Source organism: Uloborus diversus, chromosome 6 (genome assembly GCF_026930045.1).
Source record: "Uloborus diversus isolate 005 chromosome 6, Udiv.v.3.1, whole genome shotgun sequence".
NCBI classification, from domain to species: Eukaryota; Metazoa; Arthropoda; class Arachnida; order Araneae; family Uloboridae; genus Uloborus; species Uloborus diversus.
The window spans coordinates 109,536,988-109,558,398 of NC_072736.1; the positions used below are offsets into that span (position 1 = coordinate 109,536,988).

At 34.1% G+C, this 21,411-nt stretch overlaps 2 protein-coding genes across 2 annotated transcripts in view; one reads left to right on the forward strand and one right to left on the reverse strand.

Annotated features, from left to right (window-relative positions):
• Nucleotides 1-12,934, reverse strand: part of LOC129224714 (solute carrier family 12 member 2-like) — a gene marked incomplete in the record, with an annotated part of 136,427 nt that extends 123,493 nt beyond the window's left edge. Inside the window, 1 exon segment of the mRNA XM_054859261.1 lies at nt 12,513-12,934. Within this exon segment, the coding sequence (XP_054715236.1) occupies nt 12,513-12,902 (390 nt within the window).
• Nucleotides 12,935-13,417: 483 nt separating this feature from the next.
• LOC129224715 (cytochrome c oxidase subunit 5A, mitochondrial-like) lies at nt 13,418-20,012 on the forward strand. Its single transcript, XM_054859262.1, has 4 exons — nt 13,418-13,579; nt 17,308-17,546; nt 17,933-18,087; nt 19,817-20,012. The coding sequence occupies exons 1-4, from the start codon at nt 13,501-13,503 to the stop codon at nt 19,827-19,829; spliced, it is 486 nt and encodes a 161-aa protein (XP_054715237.1). The 5' UTR covers nt 13,418-13,500; the 3' UTR covers nt 19,830-20,012.
• The last annotated feature ends 1,399 nt before the right edge of the window (nt 20,013-21,411 follow it).

Here is a 21,411-nt window from a genome sequence, read left to right on the forward strand (position 1 = left end):
ATATAGATTTAAGCTTTCTTTGAGAGATAGCATGTGAGTTACCGGCCGGAAATCTCGTTCCCGTTATTTCGTGCATTTGTCTAAGATAAGTTAGAAATTGCGTTTTGAAGAATAACTCTCAAAATGGTGAGATACCGAAAAGTAATAAATTGCTAAAACAAATACAGATTTTCAGGATATAAATTTATTTTGTTTTTAGATGGACAGCTTTCGTACGATATCGGGTGTTGCTTAGATTAACTAATTTTTGAGTACACCACATAATTCCAGTCACACAGATAATGTTTCCTGCACTAAATTCGAACCTTTTCAGATTTCGTATTTTTTAGAAGCAACTAACAAACAGACACATATTAATGAAAAATGATTTGAAAAGCTTTTAACTACAGTATGATTAAAGTGACAAAAAATAAATAAATAAAGAGCAAAATCTCAAGGAAGTACAGCATATAGTTATTTCAAGGCTACGATAGAGCTTCTTCATCAGTGCAAAAAACTCAGCACCCAGAAGAAAGTCGTGCGAGAATCGAGTTTTCGCTACACAGCATTACGAAGCTGCAAGGTACTAATCAGGAAGCTACCAGGGCCCCAACTAATTTTAGTGTGGAATTTTTTCTTTTTTTTTTTACCTCTAACAAATCATAGCTCAAATTTTGTTTTTGCTAAAAGCGTTCCTAATTGTAATATACATTACAAAAAAAAAAAAAAAAAAACTGAAATGTATTTACTACTGCCAACAATATATTATTTTATTCCTCACATTATCTTAGTGTTGTATTACACATGGTTATTCTTACTCCCTCTGGAGTTTGTAGCGTAATAGCAAAAAAAAAAAAAAACTTTGACAGATTCAGCAAAAAGAGAAGATAGCACAAAATTCCGAAACAATTTAAGTTTTACTTATATATCTTACAGGTATTGTGAACCCTTGATCACACGACTGTTCTACTCAGCATGATATACAAGCAACGCTATTGACAGCACTTGCTAACGTGAGTAATATTTCTTGAAATCTTAAGCGTGGATGTAAAAGATCAAGTTTTTGTACAGTATCCCCGCGTCATTTGTAGAATTGCGTGAATGGATAATCCATACGGTCAATAACGTTGATAGTTTCCTGCTAAATAGAGTTTGCCAAGAATTGGACTATTGCATTAGGGGCGCCCCGATGGGAGGTCACTGTGACCTCCCAAAAAATCCCTACTCGGCAGATTTTGCCAAACGATTCAGCAAATTTGGAGATATAATCGCAAGCACTGATGCAATTTTTAAAAACTGCAATTTTTAAATTAAAAAAAACGAGCTGTGTGCATCACATGATTTCCTTTTACACAAATTTAATGTTATTTCCCCATTATTGGCAGTTTTAATGCGAATTAATAGTCAACTCTCTAAATAGCGCCAATAATGGCCAAAATGAAACCAGATTAAAAAAAAAAAAAAAACTCGCCAAATTTGTCGCGAAGTTGGCGACAAAACTTGGCTACCAAAAGCTTGGCGATATATCGCCAAGTGTTTGCATTGAAATTAGCAAAGATTTCCCCCAAAAGAGGTGTAAAAGACCCCCTTTGGAACATCTGAATGCAACCAAAAAGGGAGGTGCACAACTAGGCCTCACTAGGAGTCTACGAACCAAATTTCAACTTTCTAATATATTCCAATCTTGAGTTATGCGACATACATACGCACATACACACACGCATATACGTATATACGGACGTCACTAGAAAAGTCGTTCTAATTACTCAGGGATCGTCAAAATGGATATTCAGGTGTCTATACGTTCTTAGGTACTTATCCACGTGTGATCGGATTGAAAAAAAAAAAAAAAAAAAACTCAACATTCTTTCGGGGGGTGAGCAAAATGGAAGTTAAGGCCGATTTTTGAGTGAAATTTTTTTCGCGAATACAATACTTCCTTTTTTGTAAAAGGGAGTAAAAATTAAATACCTTTCAATTAGATGTACTTGCGTGCGCATTCAGGGGCGGGCACAGAAATTTTGGGTCCCGTCACAAATGACCTTTACGGGACGTCCTTTATATTGTTTATTCCTACGTCCCTACATCTATTTCACAACTCATTTTGAAAATCTCGGGCCCCCTTTTGGTTCAGGCTCGGGCCTATATGTGTCCCTTCTCACCCCTTGTGCACGTCTCTCTGTGCGTTACCGTATTTTATCATTCGGCAAAATTTGGCGTTCCATTCGGCAAATTGAGAAATTAAGTTCTCTCTCAAAAATTTAAGTTCTGGATGCCCCTGTATTGCATTAATCTGTGGATGACCAAGGGTTCACACCGAGATCACCTATAGCAAATAAAACTTGGAATTATTTCTCCATTTAGTGCAATCGTCCTTTTTGCTATTTTCGTCCCAGTTTTTTACCGCACTTCCAAATCCCGAATGGAAGTGTGAATAACCCTGGGTAATTAGAAAAAGCAACTGAATGTCCACAATCAAAAACAAATATAAAATTCACACCGCAAGATAATTATCTCACGGCTGCATCAAACATTCATTCATGTGAAAGATTCTCCCTCACATTTGTATCAGATGAGACTGCCGACAAAAGTGTCTTTGTTATTCTTTTTAATGATTTCGCCAAAATGAGATTTCTGTTTAATCTCCAACTCAGATAAAGTGAATGGAACTTTGCTGTCACAAACGGATATCCTGTTTCCCAAGCATGTCAAAAGAAAGTGTTTTCCCAACTACATGCTTTTCCACCTTTCCATGTCATCATTGAATGATATTGTGCGTCATTTTTGAAATCAGGCAGCAATGCAGAACATACTTCAAATGAAATTTTTTTGAAAAGACTACCAAATCGGCTTAATAATCGGCGTTCTCTAGTGGGCGATGAGAAAATCACAAGGATTAACAAGAAGTTCGTCCAGAGAGAAACAAGCCTATTTTGCAGTTTAAGAACATCTATTAGATTACGTAACATCACACATTTGGTTCTTACCAGGCCCGTCATTTGGGGGTTTGGGTAAGAAATCGGTCCCCTCTTGGATTTTGATAATTTTATGTAATTATGCATTCTTCATGTACTCCCCCCCCATTTGATTTAAATGCATATCCTTTTCTTTGCCCCTCCCGTCTTCTTCACCTGACCTAATCTGTTTATACAGTGTCGTAGTTCAGAAGGGGGGGGGGGTAGGCGAGACAGTTTAAATTTTTCCAAGGGGGGAGATCAAAAGGTATGAAAACAATGCATATTATGTTGGGGGGAAAACGCTCACATGTATAAAAATACATTGATTTTTAAGAGCCGGGGGGGGGGGGGATCAATGTCCCCTACTAAAAGACGGACCTGGGGGGGGGGCGCTGTTCCTCCGATATATCTGGCTTGTAAAAGTAAAAATTATACAAATGCAATGCTTATTTATTTGAAACCACCTTTTATCTGGTAGGAGTCGACATTTGTCGATGAATGGCGACATTCACGTGACAAAGAAATCGAGAGAAGACTGAATATTTCTGGTAAACCACCGGTGAATGTTCACATTTTCCAATTTTGGTCAATCACGGATACATATTGAAGACTAAAACCTCCGCCAGGACGAAATTCCGGCACGTTAATCCCCCTTCCAGGAGGAAAAGTATGGCTGCTCTGCGCCCTGGGACACAAACATGGGGTGACTTAACGAATTTCTACTTCTTTTGCATTATGCGTCGAGATAGCAGAAAATTCAAGTGCTTTTTTTTTTAAATTACAGTTTTATTTCTATAAAATGAAATTTCCTTCTAGTAAGCACATTTTGATTATTTAAAAGTACTTTAAATGAACTACTAGCTGGTTTTTGGTGAACTCATGAGACAAACGACTACATAAACGAAATCGTGAAGGTTTTCCGATAGCTCCAACACCTTAGGTTTATAAGTTTCGCTTCATAGAATCCTATTTCAGCGAGAGCTATAAAGAGTGAAACAAAGGAGTCATAAAAAACAAAATCAATTAGTTTAACGACAGCATAAAAGCACCAGTGCTCCTGTAAAATCGAAGTAACTTCAACATAAAACGAACGCGACGACTTTCGTCTGAGAGTAAGGGGGGGGGATATTTAGAAGCATAAAAGAAAGTAGAATATCTTTTTATAAATTAATTTCAAACAATGAATAGAATGAAATTACATAATCCATAAATTATTTTGTTATACCTTCCATTAAGTAATAGATCAAGTACAGTCGAACTCGCTTATAAAGAGTCCTGATTTAAGGAGAATCCGGATTTAGCGAGGAAACCCGGATTAAAGCGAGCAATAATTTTGTGATTTATTCACTTCTGTTGACTTCCAGCTCAACTTATCCTTTTTTGGGAAATTTTCCTTTAGAAGTCAACCCAACCGAAAGTTAATGATAAACCACAAGTCCTGAGAACAAGCGAGGATAGCACTTTTTTTTTTAATTTGTGGAGTAAAGAAGGATTTTTAAATTATATTTGTGTGTATGTGTATTCCTCAAAAACAAAGACACAAGAAACAGACAGTTCAAAGCAATTTACCCAACTTCTTGGCTGCTGCACAGAGATTAAAAATAAGAAAAAAGCAATTATGATGAATTTTAATGATTTTTTCCAGGAACTCGTTGTTAACGAGCACTGTTATAACGAGCAAATATCGCGGTCCTTTTGAGATTAACTATAATATTTTATGAGACCAACCTCTTGTGAAACACAGATTTGCAGAATGCTATTTTGCTGGGGTTGCGATAGGGTGCGGGATTACGCAATTCCCGCGTTTTTTTTCTCTAAAATCCCACTCAAAAAGTGAATGAGGTTACGATAATTTTCAACTGTCATCCTATTACCAAGGAGCAGAAGAATCTAGGAATTTAGCCATGAAGAAACAGGAATAAGAGATTGGGCAGAGCTTTATTAATTTTGGTTTACTCCACGCACTATCTACTGCTCCTAGTTACACCTAACAAGTACGCATTTTAACGTGCGCGAAATAGTGACAAAGAGCGCACAAAGCGCTAAGTCCCGCGATACTATGAGTGACTGTTCAAACTGAGGACATTTCTTACTCTCTGAAAAATAATATCAATCAATGCAAAATCGGTGAAAATTTATATTTCAATTAGTATTTCCTTTTTTTTTTTAATTGCTTAAAAAGTTCTAAAAACTAACTCATGGTCTGCACATAGCACACGCAACTTCCGTTGCATATTTCAAATGACTTTCATATCCAGTGCCGGATGCGGTCCCGGGAGAGGGGGGGGGGGGCAAGCTGTGCGACGGGCAGCAAGTTCAAGTGTAGGCTATAGCGCGGCGTCAATCTGAAATGGGGTCAGAAACTCCGTTGGGGTGGCCAAAGTGAGCCGCATATTGCGTCTTTTGGCCCTTAATTTTAGAAAAATTCCGGTCCCCGACCGCCACTGCTCTCTGTCATCAGAGAGAGCACAAAATTGCATTTCTACGATTTTAATTTCAAAAATTTACCACACAGCCACCGTTTACATTTCTCTCAAAGTTGGATTTGCAAAACCAAATAGATCTTTCTGGGATTTCGATTACAAACAACTCTCGATAAGGAACCTTCACTCCCCCCTCCCCGTCTTCTAACGTAGTCGGAGCCGAAGATAACTTAAAAATGTGCTTTTTCTCTATTTCTCATCCGGAACACCTTAAAAATTTGCATTTTAGAAGCCAGAAGCCTTCCTCTCAAAATGTTTATTGGTACTTTTTCCTCAAAAAAAGCAGAAACCATGACCCCCCCCCCCCTTCAAAAAAAGGCAGGTGAATGCCAATAATCTTTAGTTAAGTTTCATATTCTAAGGGATGCTAGGAATGAACATTTAAAAGATAGGGGGAAGCATAAGCAATCTTCTTGCTTCCTCTTCCCAATACAACACTAAAAATGAGAATGTCAGCATGATCTCATCAAAAACAACCCTGTTGTAAAAATTTCCCCACCAAGAAAACCTTGAACTTTTCCGCACAAAAAAAGAAAACCTGCATCCTAATCCCAAAAACCCTCAGCCATAAAAGTTATGATATCTAGTTTGTCCGCCAAGTATCTGCCAAACTATCATCCTCCCACTTATCCTTTCTCTTCACAGCTACTTCCATAAGAACCTTCTCCCACCTTCAACTCCTCAGAAATATGGATAGATCTTTTAAATTGTTTATCTTGTTTGGCGGGAAGCTTTTCAAAGTGAAGTGGCAAAAATTTTTTCAGCTAACAAATTACTGCAAAGCACGGATACCCACACACGTGTTTTATATATTTTCAATTCATTATGTGTTGTTTGTGAAAAATCCATTAATTTAGAAAATAATCAAACCAATAAAAAAAGTGCTATTTTTCGCTTTCAATTAAAAAGTTATATGTGCCGTATTCATATGCGTACAGTTTCATATAATTTGTCACGTAAAATATTGTAATGGTTTAACCCCAGTTTCGCGCCGACATTTAAAATTTCTTCCCTCCATAAATATATCAAAACTGAAAAATAGGGGGAAGGAAATTTCGTATCGGGAAATCTTTGGGGGGGGGGGGGGAGGACAGCATTCTAATGTCATTCATTAATTTGTTTCTCTGCTTAAGTATAAACAAACAACATAGAATCTGAAAGCAGAAAGCCCAATGAGCTAAGTCTGCGAGCATGCGCAGTCGCTGTGGCAAATTTGTGATATCCGCGATTTAACGTCTAGTTGCAACTGTTGGATATGTTTTAGTCTTGATTGAATTTCATTTCCTAAGACAACTTTTGAATAACTGTTAGATCTGTTCTAACCTTGCAATTGCAGTCCGAGATAAACAAACCCTATGAGCTGAGAGTAAGTACATAAGAATTTAGGGAAAATTAGTGATTTTCAAACTTCAATTACTCTGGTCCATGATGTCCCTGGGGGTTGAATTTTTATATATGTACTCAATTACTCAATGCCCCCCCCCCCCCCAAGAATATGTGTACAAAAAATCATTACTGTAGCCCGCCGGGGGACTGTGATAGAACCCCAGGAAGATACAATTCGGGGGTGGGTGGGTAAAAACAAGGGGGGAAGGGGAGGGGGGTCAAATGGCACATCAGTAGGGTACAAGGAATGTGTGTGCGCAATTTCAGCTTGATTCCTTCTTTTGTCTGGGCTGTAGCCCTGTCAAAGAAAGCGAAAACTTTTTTGAACAGCGATTTTATAACTTTAATAGCTAATCCCCCTGATGGTCCAGGGGATTGTATTTTGGTTTATGGCATCAGGGGCCACTAGAGATTGAGTGTACCAAAAATCAACTCCGGGGATCTTCATGGGGCTGAGATACAGAGGGGTGAAAAACCCCAAACTTGTTCTGTCTTGTAATCTTGTTCTTGGTCACTTTTATTTTCTTGTCTTTGGCGGTGGATTTGCTTCTGTTGACTGTTGACGTTTGGTTTCCTTGGCGGGGCGGGACGCGGAAGCTACTAAATTGTGATTTTACTACTTTTAGTGATTTTACTAAAAAAATGAAATACGTAATAGTAATTTCAATAAATGAACAATCCTCTACTTTTTAAATTTCTTCTTCCATGAATTCCTGCAAAATGATTAGAGAGCTCATTTCATGATTGGGGGGGGGGGGGGGACCACAGCAATAGGGCCTAGGGCCAGGACTGGAAGGGGCTCGGGATGGAAAAATGACTTGACAAAAACATCGCACAATCTCGTAACAATGCCTGTAATAACTGTGTGGGTCATGGCTCATTCTGATATGCGTTTAATGAGCAAGTCAACATTGATATTTGATTTTTCAGTGCATGCCCTACAAGGGGTTGGGGGGGGGGGGGTGGCATTCCCTATAGATATTTATATATATATTTTTTGCGTTGCTTTCACTCTTGGGGGTGCCTTCATGGTATTGGCAGGGGAAGGAGGGGGGGATGGGCATTCCTAGATTTTGTAAATGTTAAAGCAGCACAAATGATATACCTAACGATATGAGATCATTGAGAATAACAAGTTTGTTAACAGTAAATAAATTAACTCAAAAGTTGATCTAATAAGAATTTTCGTAATCTACTGCCCAACAATAAAAAAATGAATACAGGAGAAAACATTTGAATAAAAATTACCATAATCCATGATTGATTAAGCTTTTCAATAATAAATTAAACTGTGTAAGGGGCCATTCATTTATTGCGTAAGGATCCCAAGTAAATATTTCTTTACTCAAGTAAGTATCTTTCAGTAATATTTCTTTACTCAAATGGTTTAATTTAATAATGTGAATTTAATAACGATTCCAAGATTTGTTATTTTATCATCTTACGTAGCAATTGGGGGGGGGGGGGGGGGGTCAAAAATTTCCAAAATCATCCTTACATAATCAATGAATGGCCCCTAATATGTTGATGATTCCAAAATATTTCTTTCAGAAAGGGGAAAAGCAATGCTTGAAATTAAAAAAAGCTATACAGCAACAAAACTAGACATGGAACAAAACAAGTTATTCCGGTAGCACAGTGGTTGCTCAAAGAAGTGTCAACTTAAAATCGCAAAATGAATTTCCCCAAAGTATTATCCCGAAGTATCCCCGTTGTATATTTACAAATTTTATAAAACAAAGAGACATGAAAACTAATTGTCTTTGCTATGTATTGAATACTGCATCATATAGGCACTACTATGATTACATACAAATTTTTAAAAAAAATTATTAAAATATGAAGAAATTTCAGAGTATTTTTTATTTTTTGCTTTTCGTAACAGTACTTGCGTCTCTAGAATTTTTTTCCATTTGACTTTTTTTTACACCTTGATCTTTGTAAGTTTTCCATTCTTTAGGAAATTTTAATTTTGTCCTTCAAAATTTTAGTAATTTGAGTTTTCCCACAACCAAAAACATTTGCCAACTTACTTTAAAAATTTCCTTTTTCGTAAGAATAAATCAGTTCTATTTGCTCCTCCAACATTAAATAAGTAACTTTTTTATTAGACACGTTTTAAACTAGCTTAGACAAGAATTTCAGCTGAAGTGCAGACCTTCTTCTTGTATGCCCCTTAAATTCACACCAAACCTGATTACCTAGAGATAAAGAAACCATAGAGATTATCAGCAATGCGACTTTTCACTTGTCATCCCTCTCTTACACCTGCTGCTCATTAGTAAACAATGTCTCAAGGTTAACTGACCAGTTTGAAATGATTTTTTTTTTTTTTTTTTTGTGGGGAAAAGTACGCAGGAAAATTTTTAGCCCAAGGGTCAGCCAGCAGTTGCTCATAGAGGGTTGACTGGTCGCTTCTAGAAGACTTGTAACATGAAGTAGACAGGAGAAAAAATTAGTGCTTTGGAAAATTGGTCATTAATGGAGGATGTTCCATGTATCAAGATGGTCGATTATAGGAGGTTCAGTGTACTAACTGTGGTTTCGTTCGCATATTGCTACCAGTTGGTTGATCACATGATAGCTAATGACCTCAGCGGTTCTTCACCATTTCTTCATCAAATGCTTTCGTTTACTTGTGCAGAGGAATAACGTGCAGGTAAAAAATGCCTTACTATTGGCCAAAAATGTCATGTGGTTTAATCAACCAGCATAAATTGCGATGACCCAGGGATCTACATCGGTGACGCTATCAGAACAACTTTGAAAACAACCAGTTAACCGGTAGCTCTCTATTAGAACGTAGGGTTTGCCATCGGTTGACCTGTAGCTGCATATGAACATAGCCTATATCAGCCGGAAGTTTTGAAAAGCAAGCACTCTACTGATTAAAATTAAAAACATTTTTTTTTGGAATGAAATAACATATTTTTAAGACATGCTTATTTCGAAAACTGCTTATTCACTTTTTACTGACTAAGAAAGATTTTCTTTTTGGGGATAAAGCACTGTCTGAGACCTCAAAATACATGTCTAGGCAGAGATCTGTCATTTTAATTTTTTTTTTTTTGGGGGGGGGGGGGAGGGAGGGGGAGAGGCTGGAGGATAAAGGATATTGCTCAATATATATTATATTAAGAAAAACGCAAACGTAATAAGCATACATGTACGCATACATTTTTGAAAGTCAGGTAATTGCCTCCTCCTTAATTCAAATCCTATAAAAAAATAAAAGCTTTTGAAATGTTATATAGTATAGCCTTGTTTATTTGCACTAACAGGGACTAAAAACAATCTGTATGATTGAAAATCTAGGTAGTAAGCAAAGCAAATTTGTCAAAAACAGACATTGTTAATTACGACATAAAATGTTTTGTAGCAAAATTTAACTGTTTAAAAGACAAAAAACTTAATGAAATAATTTTTCACGCAATTTTTAATAAAGAATTGGTCCACCGTTTAATGCATTGTCAATCTAAAGCGTAATACCTTTCAGGAAAACTAAGTCCTATAATTGTAATACAAAATATTGTAACATTATCATATACCCCCCCACCCCTGCGTCATTTTTAAAACTGGCAACACACAAATTCTTTGGTTTTGGGCAATACCTTTCAGACAAACTCCCACAATTGCAACCGAAAAATCGTATGGAAGCTAAAATATAACCATTGGCTCCTCTACTATTAGTTCCTACTTTCCTAAACCTCCTTGCCAATGTGTGCATCATGGCATAACTTGAATCTTCTCCTCTTCCTGTCCACAGTTCATGCAAATATGTTGAAGTTTGCATGCTGCCAAGGGGGAAAAATATCCTACAGTTGAGATAACTTTTTTAGTTTTAGTGCGAATAGATAGTTTTGTTGTCCGCGACAATGTGGCCGCATTTCAACATTTCTGCCCTGAATCTTCTACATTTTAAAGCAATACAAATGATATGTCATTGAGAATAGAGTTTGTTGACAGTTCAAAATAAGACAAAAGGCTTAAAGAAGACAAGATATGATATTTTAAATGTAATTCACAACCAATTTTAAATATTTGAGATTTATACCTGTAATACAGTGAAATTCCGTTACAACGAACTTCAAGGGACCAATAAAACACTTTGCTGTAATGGAATATTTGTAGCAACTGAAACATCATAAAACTTCCAATATTTTTATAAAAGTGTCAATTTTTCAAATAAACACTCTGATGCAATTAAATTTGCAACATTTACCGTTGCCAGAGATCTAAAATATAATAAAACGCATTAACTATTCTGAAAAAAGAGAAAAATATTGAGCACTGAACTTTTATTCATTTGTCGTCAACATAACAAGTGTTGCTATTTTCTTCTGCACGAGAGATTAGGTCCAAGAGGACATTATAAACAATTCTAATTGATATACGTTATTATATTGACAACAAGAAAAATTGAAAACTTGCTGATCCCCTTGCGAATTCGCGGGGTGCCTAATGTTCAGCAGGCAGAAATTGATTGTGCTTCGCTAGACACTAACTGTTGTTGACATACATCAACTTACGTTTCATCAACAGCGGATTTTGACCTTGAATAGCTCTGCTTTGAAAGTACAAACGAAGTTTTCATGTTACGTCTTTTAGAAGTTGTTTTTTAGTGTCTGAAAACAACATTAAGTAGAAAATATTCAAACTGTCATGGAGAAAAAATTTTGTTGCAACGAATATTTGAAAAAAAAGTGTTTTGTTAAAATGAGGTTTTTATACATTACGTATCTTAATAGATTTTAAAACGGGACCAAGCATTTTGTTCGTTGTAACAGGGATATTTTGTTGTAATGGGATTTCACTGTGTATATGTTAACTGAAATGAGTATTTGCAATTGAAAATATTCTAAATAGGTTTTGTAAGCTTGCCCTATCTAAAAACTGCATTTTTAACTTTTTAAACATTATGCCATAGACAAATAACAATGCCATAGAATGATTTAAAATAACGTTCAAGTTATTTCAACAAAGGTCGTTATTTTATCAAACTTACAATAATATTCAAGCATTAGTAAGAAAAAACTATGAAGAATGATTTGTCATAAAAGATAAAACAATCTATCCCAATCAAGAATGAAATGCATTAAAATTTCTGCATGTCTTAGGAAAAGGCATGATAGCAAAAACAGCCCGAAACTGTGTGTGTTCTTGAGAAAGTCTGCAGACCATTTCACGGGTAGGGGGAAAAATAACTTAAAATTCTTATAGAAATAATCTTACATCTCAGGATTAATCTAAGGTTTGTTAATCTTGCAGACTATTTCTTGTATGCACTGCTTTTCAGACAGCTGAAGAAAAATCTGCTACTGGGGAAGAAGGGAAGCTATTTTCCGGTGCATCAGGCACAGGGATCGGAGTAGATTAAAAAAAAAAAAAACATGCAAATGAAAAATTAATCAGGCTGATATTATTTAAAGGATCTTGCAGATTATGTTAGAAAAACTTTTCCTTTAAAGGGACAAAGTGTTGTGGGAATTAGAGCAAATTTATTAGTAGAAAGGAAGGAATTTTATAAAATAACACACTAACCGTTTCAAACAAAGGGTATTTAAATATTTCACATGCAAATCTAAAATATATTGATCAACCAATGGTTAAATCAGTCGCTTTTGTACAACATAAGAATAAACGAATAATCATTGATTCAGGAACAATAATTTCAGCTTTGGAAAAAAGTTTGAGGCTTAAATCTTACCTTATGGTCTGGGGACATTGTTAACGACGGATCATGAAGTTCATCTAGGGTAGGTCGATTAAGTTGCCCATGGACGGACATTACATTTCTATAATGATCAGCACGGGGTAAGGCCTCTCTGGTATAATGTCTTAAACTCCTTACATTATGAGTATCGTATCTCTCACCATCAGAGTCACCATTAGCTTGATTTGGATCTGTCAAAGGCTGCCTTTCAGCAGCGTCAGAATCATCTGCAAATTTACATTTAGGTGTATCTGCAGCAAAATCTACTTTTGCTACTTGAAAACGCGATATTTTCGGATCTGTCAAAGATGTTTTGCGCTCCATTTCAATCCAATCATCACCTTGAGCCATTAACTCTTTGTCGGCATCTTCGCTGTCAGCCATCTCGCACTGCAAATTTACCGGCGTTTGCTTCGTGTTTCCGCCACAACAGAAGACACAACTAAATTAAACTGAGCAGCATATCTGCGCACAACGTGGTTTCGCGGTTTCGAATCGCAACTACGGTCGAGAACAACATAGAAATACCCAGATGATCAAAAAATAGCAAAGGCTTCGAGAAAGGTTTTGAGAGCAAATTATGAGAAGAAAAAAACGAGATTTTATAATGCATTTAAAAATTTCAATAGCTGTCTTCTTTTCTTCTTTTGTAAGAGAGCCAGCTAAAAGTTAAACTAAAGAATAAAAAAGAACTTCAACAATAACTCTAAGAAACAATCTTACAATTTGTAGTATTGATCTTCTAATTAGGACAATATTCTCTAGTTTATCAACTTGGTTTAAAGTAGTGCTAATTTTTCAATAATTAGAGGGCAAGTAAAGTTTTTTCAAATTTGAATGCTCCATATTTTGCTCAGTGTTATTCCATGCGTGCTTTACCTCCTAATAACTTTCTTTTAGCGTGGCATTAGCTCGAGTCGTCAGCACCAAGTGCATCGAAGGGCACAAAATTAAAAATTCGGCTTTAAATTAGTTCTTTAAAATGTTTCGAAATGTCGGCAAATGTCTTGTTCAGTGTGTTCGATCGAGTATGTTACTCAACAATAAAAGATATGCACCAGGTCAGTAATAGCAATTAGATAAGTTGCATGGTTTGTATCGTTTACCAATATACACCTTACATACTATTATACATCTTACGGTGTACACTAGAAATATTTTCGGTTTTCATCTTCCACATTGCTTTTATTAATTGTTTTTTCTGATCTGGTAGAACTGTACTTACATTGTTCTGCTATTTAATGATAAGGAATCTTGAACAGGGCCATAATCAAGTGGTTTGTTTTGGTGTTTAATTTCTCACGAGCGTTGAAGGGCGCCAAACAAACTTTTAAGTCATTTTTTTTTTTTGGATCTCAGCACCTGAGGGGAAAGCTGCCTTCCTGTAAGACTCCTAAAGGAGGTTGCCTGACATATAACCTTTGCATTGATAAGGTAAATTTAGGAGGCTTTCCATCAGGCAAATTGATGAGCTACTTGCTACATTACAATCAAAACAATCCCCTCATCTCATTTCTCTGTGCAGTGGCTAAAAATCTGATTAATAACCCGGAACTTGGGGTTCCACTCGCAATTAATGTAATTTTTAACTTGCCAACAATCTGCAGTTAATAAGAAAAGACTCATCTAGATTAGTATTTTTAAAAAATGGTAAACAGAGGTAGTAGTATTGTGGTAACTTACAATATTTGGGTTTACAATACTTTGCTGGTGCACAAATCTCGCCAAGTGGTTTTAGTTTACAGCATACTATATGAAACAAAAGAATGAGTAGAAAAAATGCAAGTTCTAAAAATTTTAAGTATTATATACACTTGCATAAAAGCCGGAAAATTTAGTGCAAAAAATGAGGTTAAAATATAGGGGGCCAACTTTTATGAAGGACAGAATTTAAAAAAAAATCCCCAACCAGTATTAGAAAAAACTCGCCAAAACATAAACATTTTCCCGATTTCAGTGAAAAAAGACACTGAAAAAGTTAATACTCGCATATTTTGCCATGATTTTACAGGATCTGATTGAAATCAAAACTAAATAATTACAGTAAAAATGGATTAAGCAAAAAGTGCGGGAATTGGCCATATTCACGAGTTTTCCAATAGTTGATGCTTGAAAATAAACACCTATTTAAAAAATTAACATTTTAGCTACATGGCAAATTCTATTGATATTACTTTAAATTAAAAGCAACAAAAACTAACCTTGAAAAGAAGCCCATTACAAAAATCCCGATCATAGAAATGAAACCTTTTTCTGCAAAAATATAAAATATCTCCCTTTTAACATAAAAATGTTCATTATATTTATTTTAAAAACAAATTTTTTCAAGCTACCATGGCAGGTGTTCCTTTTTTTTTTTTCAGAAAGAGCTTTATTAGTTTATGAGAGTTTTATATTTTTTCTGGATTTCCTCCTATGAGTTGGGAGGATTGACTTCATGGTAAAAGGTTACCATAACGGATATTCTGTTTGCTTGTATTATTTTTGACGAGTTGATTGCCTGTGCTGGCTAAGTGAACAATAATGGTATTTTGTAGTACGTAAAATCCAGCACGTCTATTTTCTGTACATAAGGTCGGAAACTGGCAGAGTTGTTTGGTTTAAACCGCGTTGGTTTTAACCATGGTTTAAACCAATTGGTTTTTAAAAAAAAAAACCATGTGGTTTTTTAAAAAAATGTTTAAAAAAAAAGCCAAAAAAAAATCTATTTTTACATTGATTTCTCCACACATATTGAATAAGAAACAAATTAGGATTGGAAAAAGCTTCAAAGCTAGTCTTTTTGTTCAAGGCTTTCAACTAAATGAATTTTTTCTAAAGATTGTTGGAGAAAACAACGGTTCTTTTGGTTTAAAGCAAAATATTTTTAATCTGTTACAAACAAAAACTGTAAAATTACATTTATAAATAAATATACAGGGTGTCCGAAAAGTCCTTGACACATTTAACCTAAAATACCATTGTTATGTGTCAAGGACTTTTCGGACACCCTGTATATGTAATGTATTCAACTCATTTCAGAAATATGTGTATAAATCTTTTTACAATTACATAAAATCAACTTTACACCACAATAACATATGCATAAATACATAGCAACTTTTACATTATAAATTAATATTATTTTTATGTTATTTAGTACTTTGAACAAAAAGCAAGTTTTGAAGCTTTTCCAGAGCCTAATCAATTTTTGAATTATGAATGATATCTAAATGACGAAAATATATGCACTGCACTTTTCTGAAGCTGGTTTTAGTAATGTTGAAGACTTTTAAAGACGGTTGCATTGCATTTTTCAAATTCTTTTTTCTGGCTTTTCCACCACTCAGTCACTGTTGCAGAAGATATATAAAGTTTTTGGCAAAAAAAAATTTCTTGAAATAGAATTTGCTACACATTTATTTGTTCAAAAGAGTTTGCATTTAATATTTTTTAAACTTCAATGCTGGATGCAACATGTATGCCAGTAAATAAGCTGTAATTTACGCCATGTTACACCAATTTTTGTATTTTTGATTTGGTTCTTTGTTTTAGCGATAGTTGATATCTTTTCCAAGTCTTTCCAAAATAAGAACGGAGTCGAATATAGAGCAGCACTTTTTTTTAAAACTTTGTCAGTACAACAGCAATCGATTTTTTGACTGTTCAATCACGTACTGTTGTACATTTTGCTTTATACTTCAATATTTGCGACATTGTGTATATAAAAATCAGTGTTGTGTAAGATCAGAAAGAAAAAATATGAAAATTGTTCTTTTGAAAAGATTATGCTAAAAAATATAACTTTTACCTTTATTCGATAATAATTCATATTATGATGGTTTTATAAAGTTTTTTTCTTGGATCTTCATTATATTTTATCTTAACCCGCATCACAACCACATCTTGAAGTATTTCGTATCATAAAGGGTCTATATCTACATGCATACTAATATGTTAATCAAGTCAAACATTTCAATCAATATTTCCCCGCAGAAAGCTATTTTAATTATTTAATTTAGTTACAAGATTTTGTTCTTATCTCTTTAATTAATCAAGAAATCAGGTATAAGGTGACTATTGAATAACTGTTAATTACATGGAACCTTAATTACCTTCCGAAAATTAATTGTTTTTCTTGCAAATAGTATTTAAACCAAAAAAACTTTTTTTTTTACCAACTCTGGAAACTGGTCTGATGCAATACCTTATTTTCAGATAATATTAAATGCACAGTAGAGTATTTTATGATACTACAATTAAAACATAGCCAACTTATTGAGGCATTGACATGGAAAAAGTGGCAATTTCCAGAAAATGGTCCCTTTTTGCTTACTTCTTCCAAATAGCAGAAGTATCCAAGTTTTCAAAGTTTCATATATAGGAATTATATACTTGTAAATTGTGGAACTCAACCTTATTTATGAAATGTATTTACAGTATTTTTGTCATCAACAAACAATTTATAGAAGGCTAGCTTTGAATAGTTTTTACATCGCTTTAAAAAAATCGGCATTTTTTACTTATTAAACTTCTTTTGTCAATACCTCAATTGTATGAAATTGTATTGAGTGTATTTGTGAACTACTATGTTACTGAAATGATAGTGAGCCATTATTAAACATACTTTTAAGATAAGTATATAAAGTATAACTTATTCATTATAAGTATTATTATATGTGTAAAATAAATAATGTATATAAAAAATACTTTTAACGAAGCAGCATTTTGGATACGTGTCGAAAAAGTATTGTCTAACATTTTTTGTAACTTGTAGACAGAAATATTAATAGAATTTTTCCTTGTTTAGCTGGTTTACAAATGTTGAGATATTCCTCCACACGGGAAGAAACAGATGATGAATTCGATGCTCGATATGAAGCATATTTCAATAGACCCGAAATAGATGAATGGGAAATTCGAAAAGCTATGAATGACTTGCAAGGAATGGATTTAGTGCCAGAACCCAAAATTATTATTGCTGCACTCAAAGCATGCAGACGATTAAATGATTATGCTCTTGCTGTTAGGTTTCTAGAAGGTGTCAAGGTAAGAAATATCAGTAGTAACGCTCCATTAGATCCTCGGCTCAATTTTTTTAACTAAAGATTCTTTTCCAGGGAGGGGGAGATACTACCTTCTCTGTTGAATTAAGCATAAAATTATTGATTGTATGATTTATAAAAAAGTTACTTTTGGAAAATGCTAGAAATTTGAATATTTTATAAGAATTTGATTTTTTTTTTGTTGTTGTTCTATTAAGTTTTTTTTAGTATGTTTCTGAAGTCTTTCTTTTGCTGTTCAATATATTTCCTTTATGTGTATAGACTGCTGAATTTTTGCTGTAAAATATTTCTATTTTTCAAACAATTTAATTAATGTAATAATGTGGTTACTTTTTAAACAGCAATTTGACTGTCTTTCTTTAATTACAGGATAAATGTGGCAGCCGTGTAAAAGAGATATATCCTTACCTTTTGCAAGAAATTCGACCAACATTGGATGATTTAGGTGTCCTCACCCCTGAAGAAATGGGTTATGATAAGCCAGAATTGTACATACCAGATGTGTTTGAAAAGCCATTGTTCAGGTATTAGACTCGTAAACACTTTAACTTGTAACGATTATATGAGCTATTCAGAAGCCGTAAAGCGAAAAGTGAGAAAAAATATTTAAAAAACATATATTTCTCATAAAAGATATTCAGAATTTAAAGTAGTAACAATTAAAAGTCCTGTTTGACTCATAATAATAATTTTAAAAAAAAACTAAGCAACGAATAAATCCGTTAATAACTGAGAAAAAGATTTATTCTTCTAAAATTTATTTAAAAATAAAGGTGCTTAAGGTATGTGTGCAAATCAATGCAAATTATATCTAAAAGCAACAAAAATCATGCTCATTTAGATGTAAATACTTAATTTTTTTTCTCAAAGCCAATGTGGTCAGTAATTGCCCCCCCCCCCCCCTCCCTTGATTGATTCGGATGCATAGGAATCTAAAATTGAATTGCTAAAAGGTGTTGTTGTACCTTGCTTATCTCCAGTTTTAAATTTTACCAGTGTGAAACCTAACGCAATAATATGCATTCTTCTTAATAATATGCATTCAAGTTATCAAAAATAAGTTTTTCACTATAAAAGGGAAAAAAAAATCACTAAAGCTTAGGACTATGGTGTGAGGAATATGACTCATCTTAAACAAAAGGAATGCACAATGTGCGGATGAAGGGACCACTGAAAAAATGGCAAAAGTAGACTTTTTGAGATATTTTTGTTTAAGGTTTTATTCATTCATTTTATAACATAAATGTTAATTTTCATTGAATTTAATAGTTGTAATTAAACACTAATTCATTAAATGTTTAAAAAGTTATTTCTATATGGAATTGTCATTTTATTATGTCAAGTAAACTTTCATTTTCTTTTTATTCAAAGATTGGGCTTAGGCTATTTTTCTAGTGATCGCTTCAGATGCAATTACATAAATCTCACGAGTAATAAAATTTTAGCTGTGCTCTTATTAGCTTTCATTGTTGTATTTATAATCAACTTCCTTGGTATATTAGTTAATACAAATAATGTATCACATGCAAATTATAGTTTGTAAAACGGTTTAGTTACATAAATCTAGGTCACATCAATTACCACTCAGTGTTAAAATAAGTAAATAAAAAGTTCTGCAGCTGAATTTTCTGTCTTAATTTCTTGTAATTATGGTCAAGTTAACAAGAATTAAAACTTGGTTTTTCTTTTGTGAAATGGATTGAGCATCTTAGCTCTTAATGTGCTCTAAAAAATAATTTTAAAAGAGGTGAAACTCCCCACGCTATTGTTTTAATATTTATACAAAGAATTTTAAAGTTCACTTATACTCTTATTGGTTATTCTCAATTAAAATGTTTTTTTAATGATATTAGAGTTGTCATGGATGTAGCCATTTTCCTCAGGCAATAGTATTCACTTTTTGAAACGCCTTTGAAAGAATTAGTTATTGTTCCACTTCTATGCTAGTGTTCAGATGTTTTTCATTCAGCAATAATTAATGCAGTCTTATGATTACAATTACAAGTTAATTTTTGTATTGTAAAATACAGTGAAATATGTTTAGCCCAAAAACGCTTAACTTGAAAAATCAGCTAACACAAAATGATATGGTGGTCAGAACAGTACTGTGCAGCTTAATATAAATCTTTTAGGACAAAATTTTTAACAGGAAGAAATATATGTTCCCTTTTTTTCATGTTCAACATTTTGAACTTTATATGCAAATTCTACCTTAAAGTCTAAATAATGTTAATTTTATTTTAATCTTTCCAGGAAGAGAGAATAAGAGAAACCTCTAGCTAGTTGAAGAAAGGTTTGAGAATTAGAAATTTTATTCAAGAATTATCAATTTTCCGTGCAAAAAAAAAGTGATGCTACGCTATTGTTAAAAAGAAATAGCTAGTTTATCTTCATTTCAGTTTTGCAAAGTGTATAATTTCCTTTTTCAATAAACAGTAAAAAGCTAAAATGTGTGTAATTTTTGCGCCTTGTCTCAGAGTAAAAGTAAAACTACAATTCTGAGGAATATTTTCTGCTGATTTTATGTGATGATTGAACGGACTTAAGATATAAGAGAGAGAGAGTTTTTCAAAACATTACACCTTTAGTCAACTTCTGTACCGAAGTAAAGTGATTTGAGTGTACAATCGGTGCTGGATCTTGAGCAGCATTTCTTAAATTGTGTTCCGTGGAACCCCAGGGTCTTAATTCAAGGACGCCCATATAGGGAGGAGGGGGGCTCGAACCCTCCCCCCCCCTGGAAATTAGAACTTCCTTGCTTTTAGTACTTTTTTCTTTGCAAAAATATTTCTTCTTCAGCCATTAATGAATAAATAATTAAATATGTCAAATTTTAATAACTCTAATCTGTTCTGAAATTTGTCTCGATGGGGAAAATATCCTGCTAAACTGTTTAAAATTTCTGAGCCCTCCCCTTACGATTTTGCATATGGGCGCCCATGTCTTAATTAGCTATTTAATGACAAATACAAATTCGCAACTCCAATAAACTATAGGGAGTGCTGCAGCCACTGTCTAATGGCGTATGAAAAAGGTAAAAGAAGTGCGGTAACTTATAACTTGCTTTGGAGATTTGTAAATGACAGTAATTTTTCATCGTGTTTGTGGGAAACTTTCTTTTCTTTTCCTCTGAAAGTACATTACACCACAAAGTGTCTGAAGCCTATAATTTACTCCAAAGAAACACATGGAATGGATTATTTTACCTTTTTTGGTAGTATTGTTAATCACTGCACAGTAGCGTATTCGAGCTCTGGAGTTGTGAATAATTAATGTGAGAGTTTGATGTTTGAACCTGGGCCCCCTCCAAAACAGAATCTTGGCTACGCCACTGCAAACAGGTAATGAAAAATCAGGGGTTCCACGAAAAAGTGAGCATTATCAAAAGGTTCCACTAATAAAAGAAATTAAGAAATGCTGATCTAGAGGGAAGATGGGTGGGGCCCTTGCCCTTGGTGGAAATTTACCCTGTGACTTTTTGTTTTGGTTGAAACTTGATATAAAAGCTTGAAGGAAGGTGGATGAAAGCAGCTGTTTTAACATTTGCTCCAGTTTGGAAAATTCAATTTTTCCTCTTGATCGCAACCCCCCTCCCCTTTCAGTACTTTCGTTTTTGAAAAAGATGATCTGCCTTATTTTAAATTTTAATTTATTATATAATCAGTCTTCATACATTAATTAGCAGTTGCACCATCCTAATAGCCATAATATTCAGAATTGAAGTGCCTCAAAACCAGCCACCATGTAAGTTCCAAGCATTCATAAGGAAAATGTAGAGGAAATTTTTTCAATGGTCCAATTGTACCTGTTTATCCATAGTAAGAAAAGCAGATAAGGCACATTCTTCT

What these genes read in the sequence shown, in the direction of transcription:
- LOC129224715 (XM_054859262.1), top strand. Translation starts at nt 13,501, where the DNA reads ATGTTTCGAAATGTCGGCAAATGTCTTGTTCAGTGTGTTCGATCGAGT. An exon ending in CAATAAAAGATATGCACCAG is followed by an intron (nt 13,580 to 17,307) that starts GTCAGTAATAGC and finishes TTCCTTGTTTAG; the next exon opens with CTGGTTTACAAATGTTGAGA. An exon ending in GGTTTCTAGAAGGTGTCAAG is followed by an intron (nt 17,547 to 17,932) that starts GTAAGAAATATC and finishes CTTTAATTACAG; the next exon opens with GATAAATGTGGCAGCCGTGT.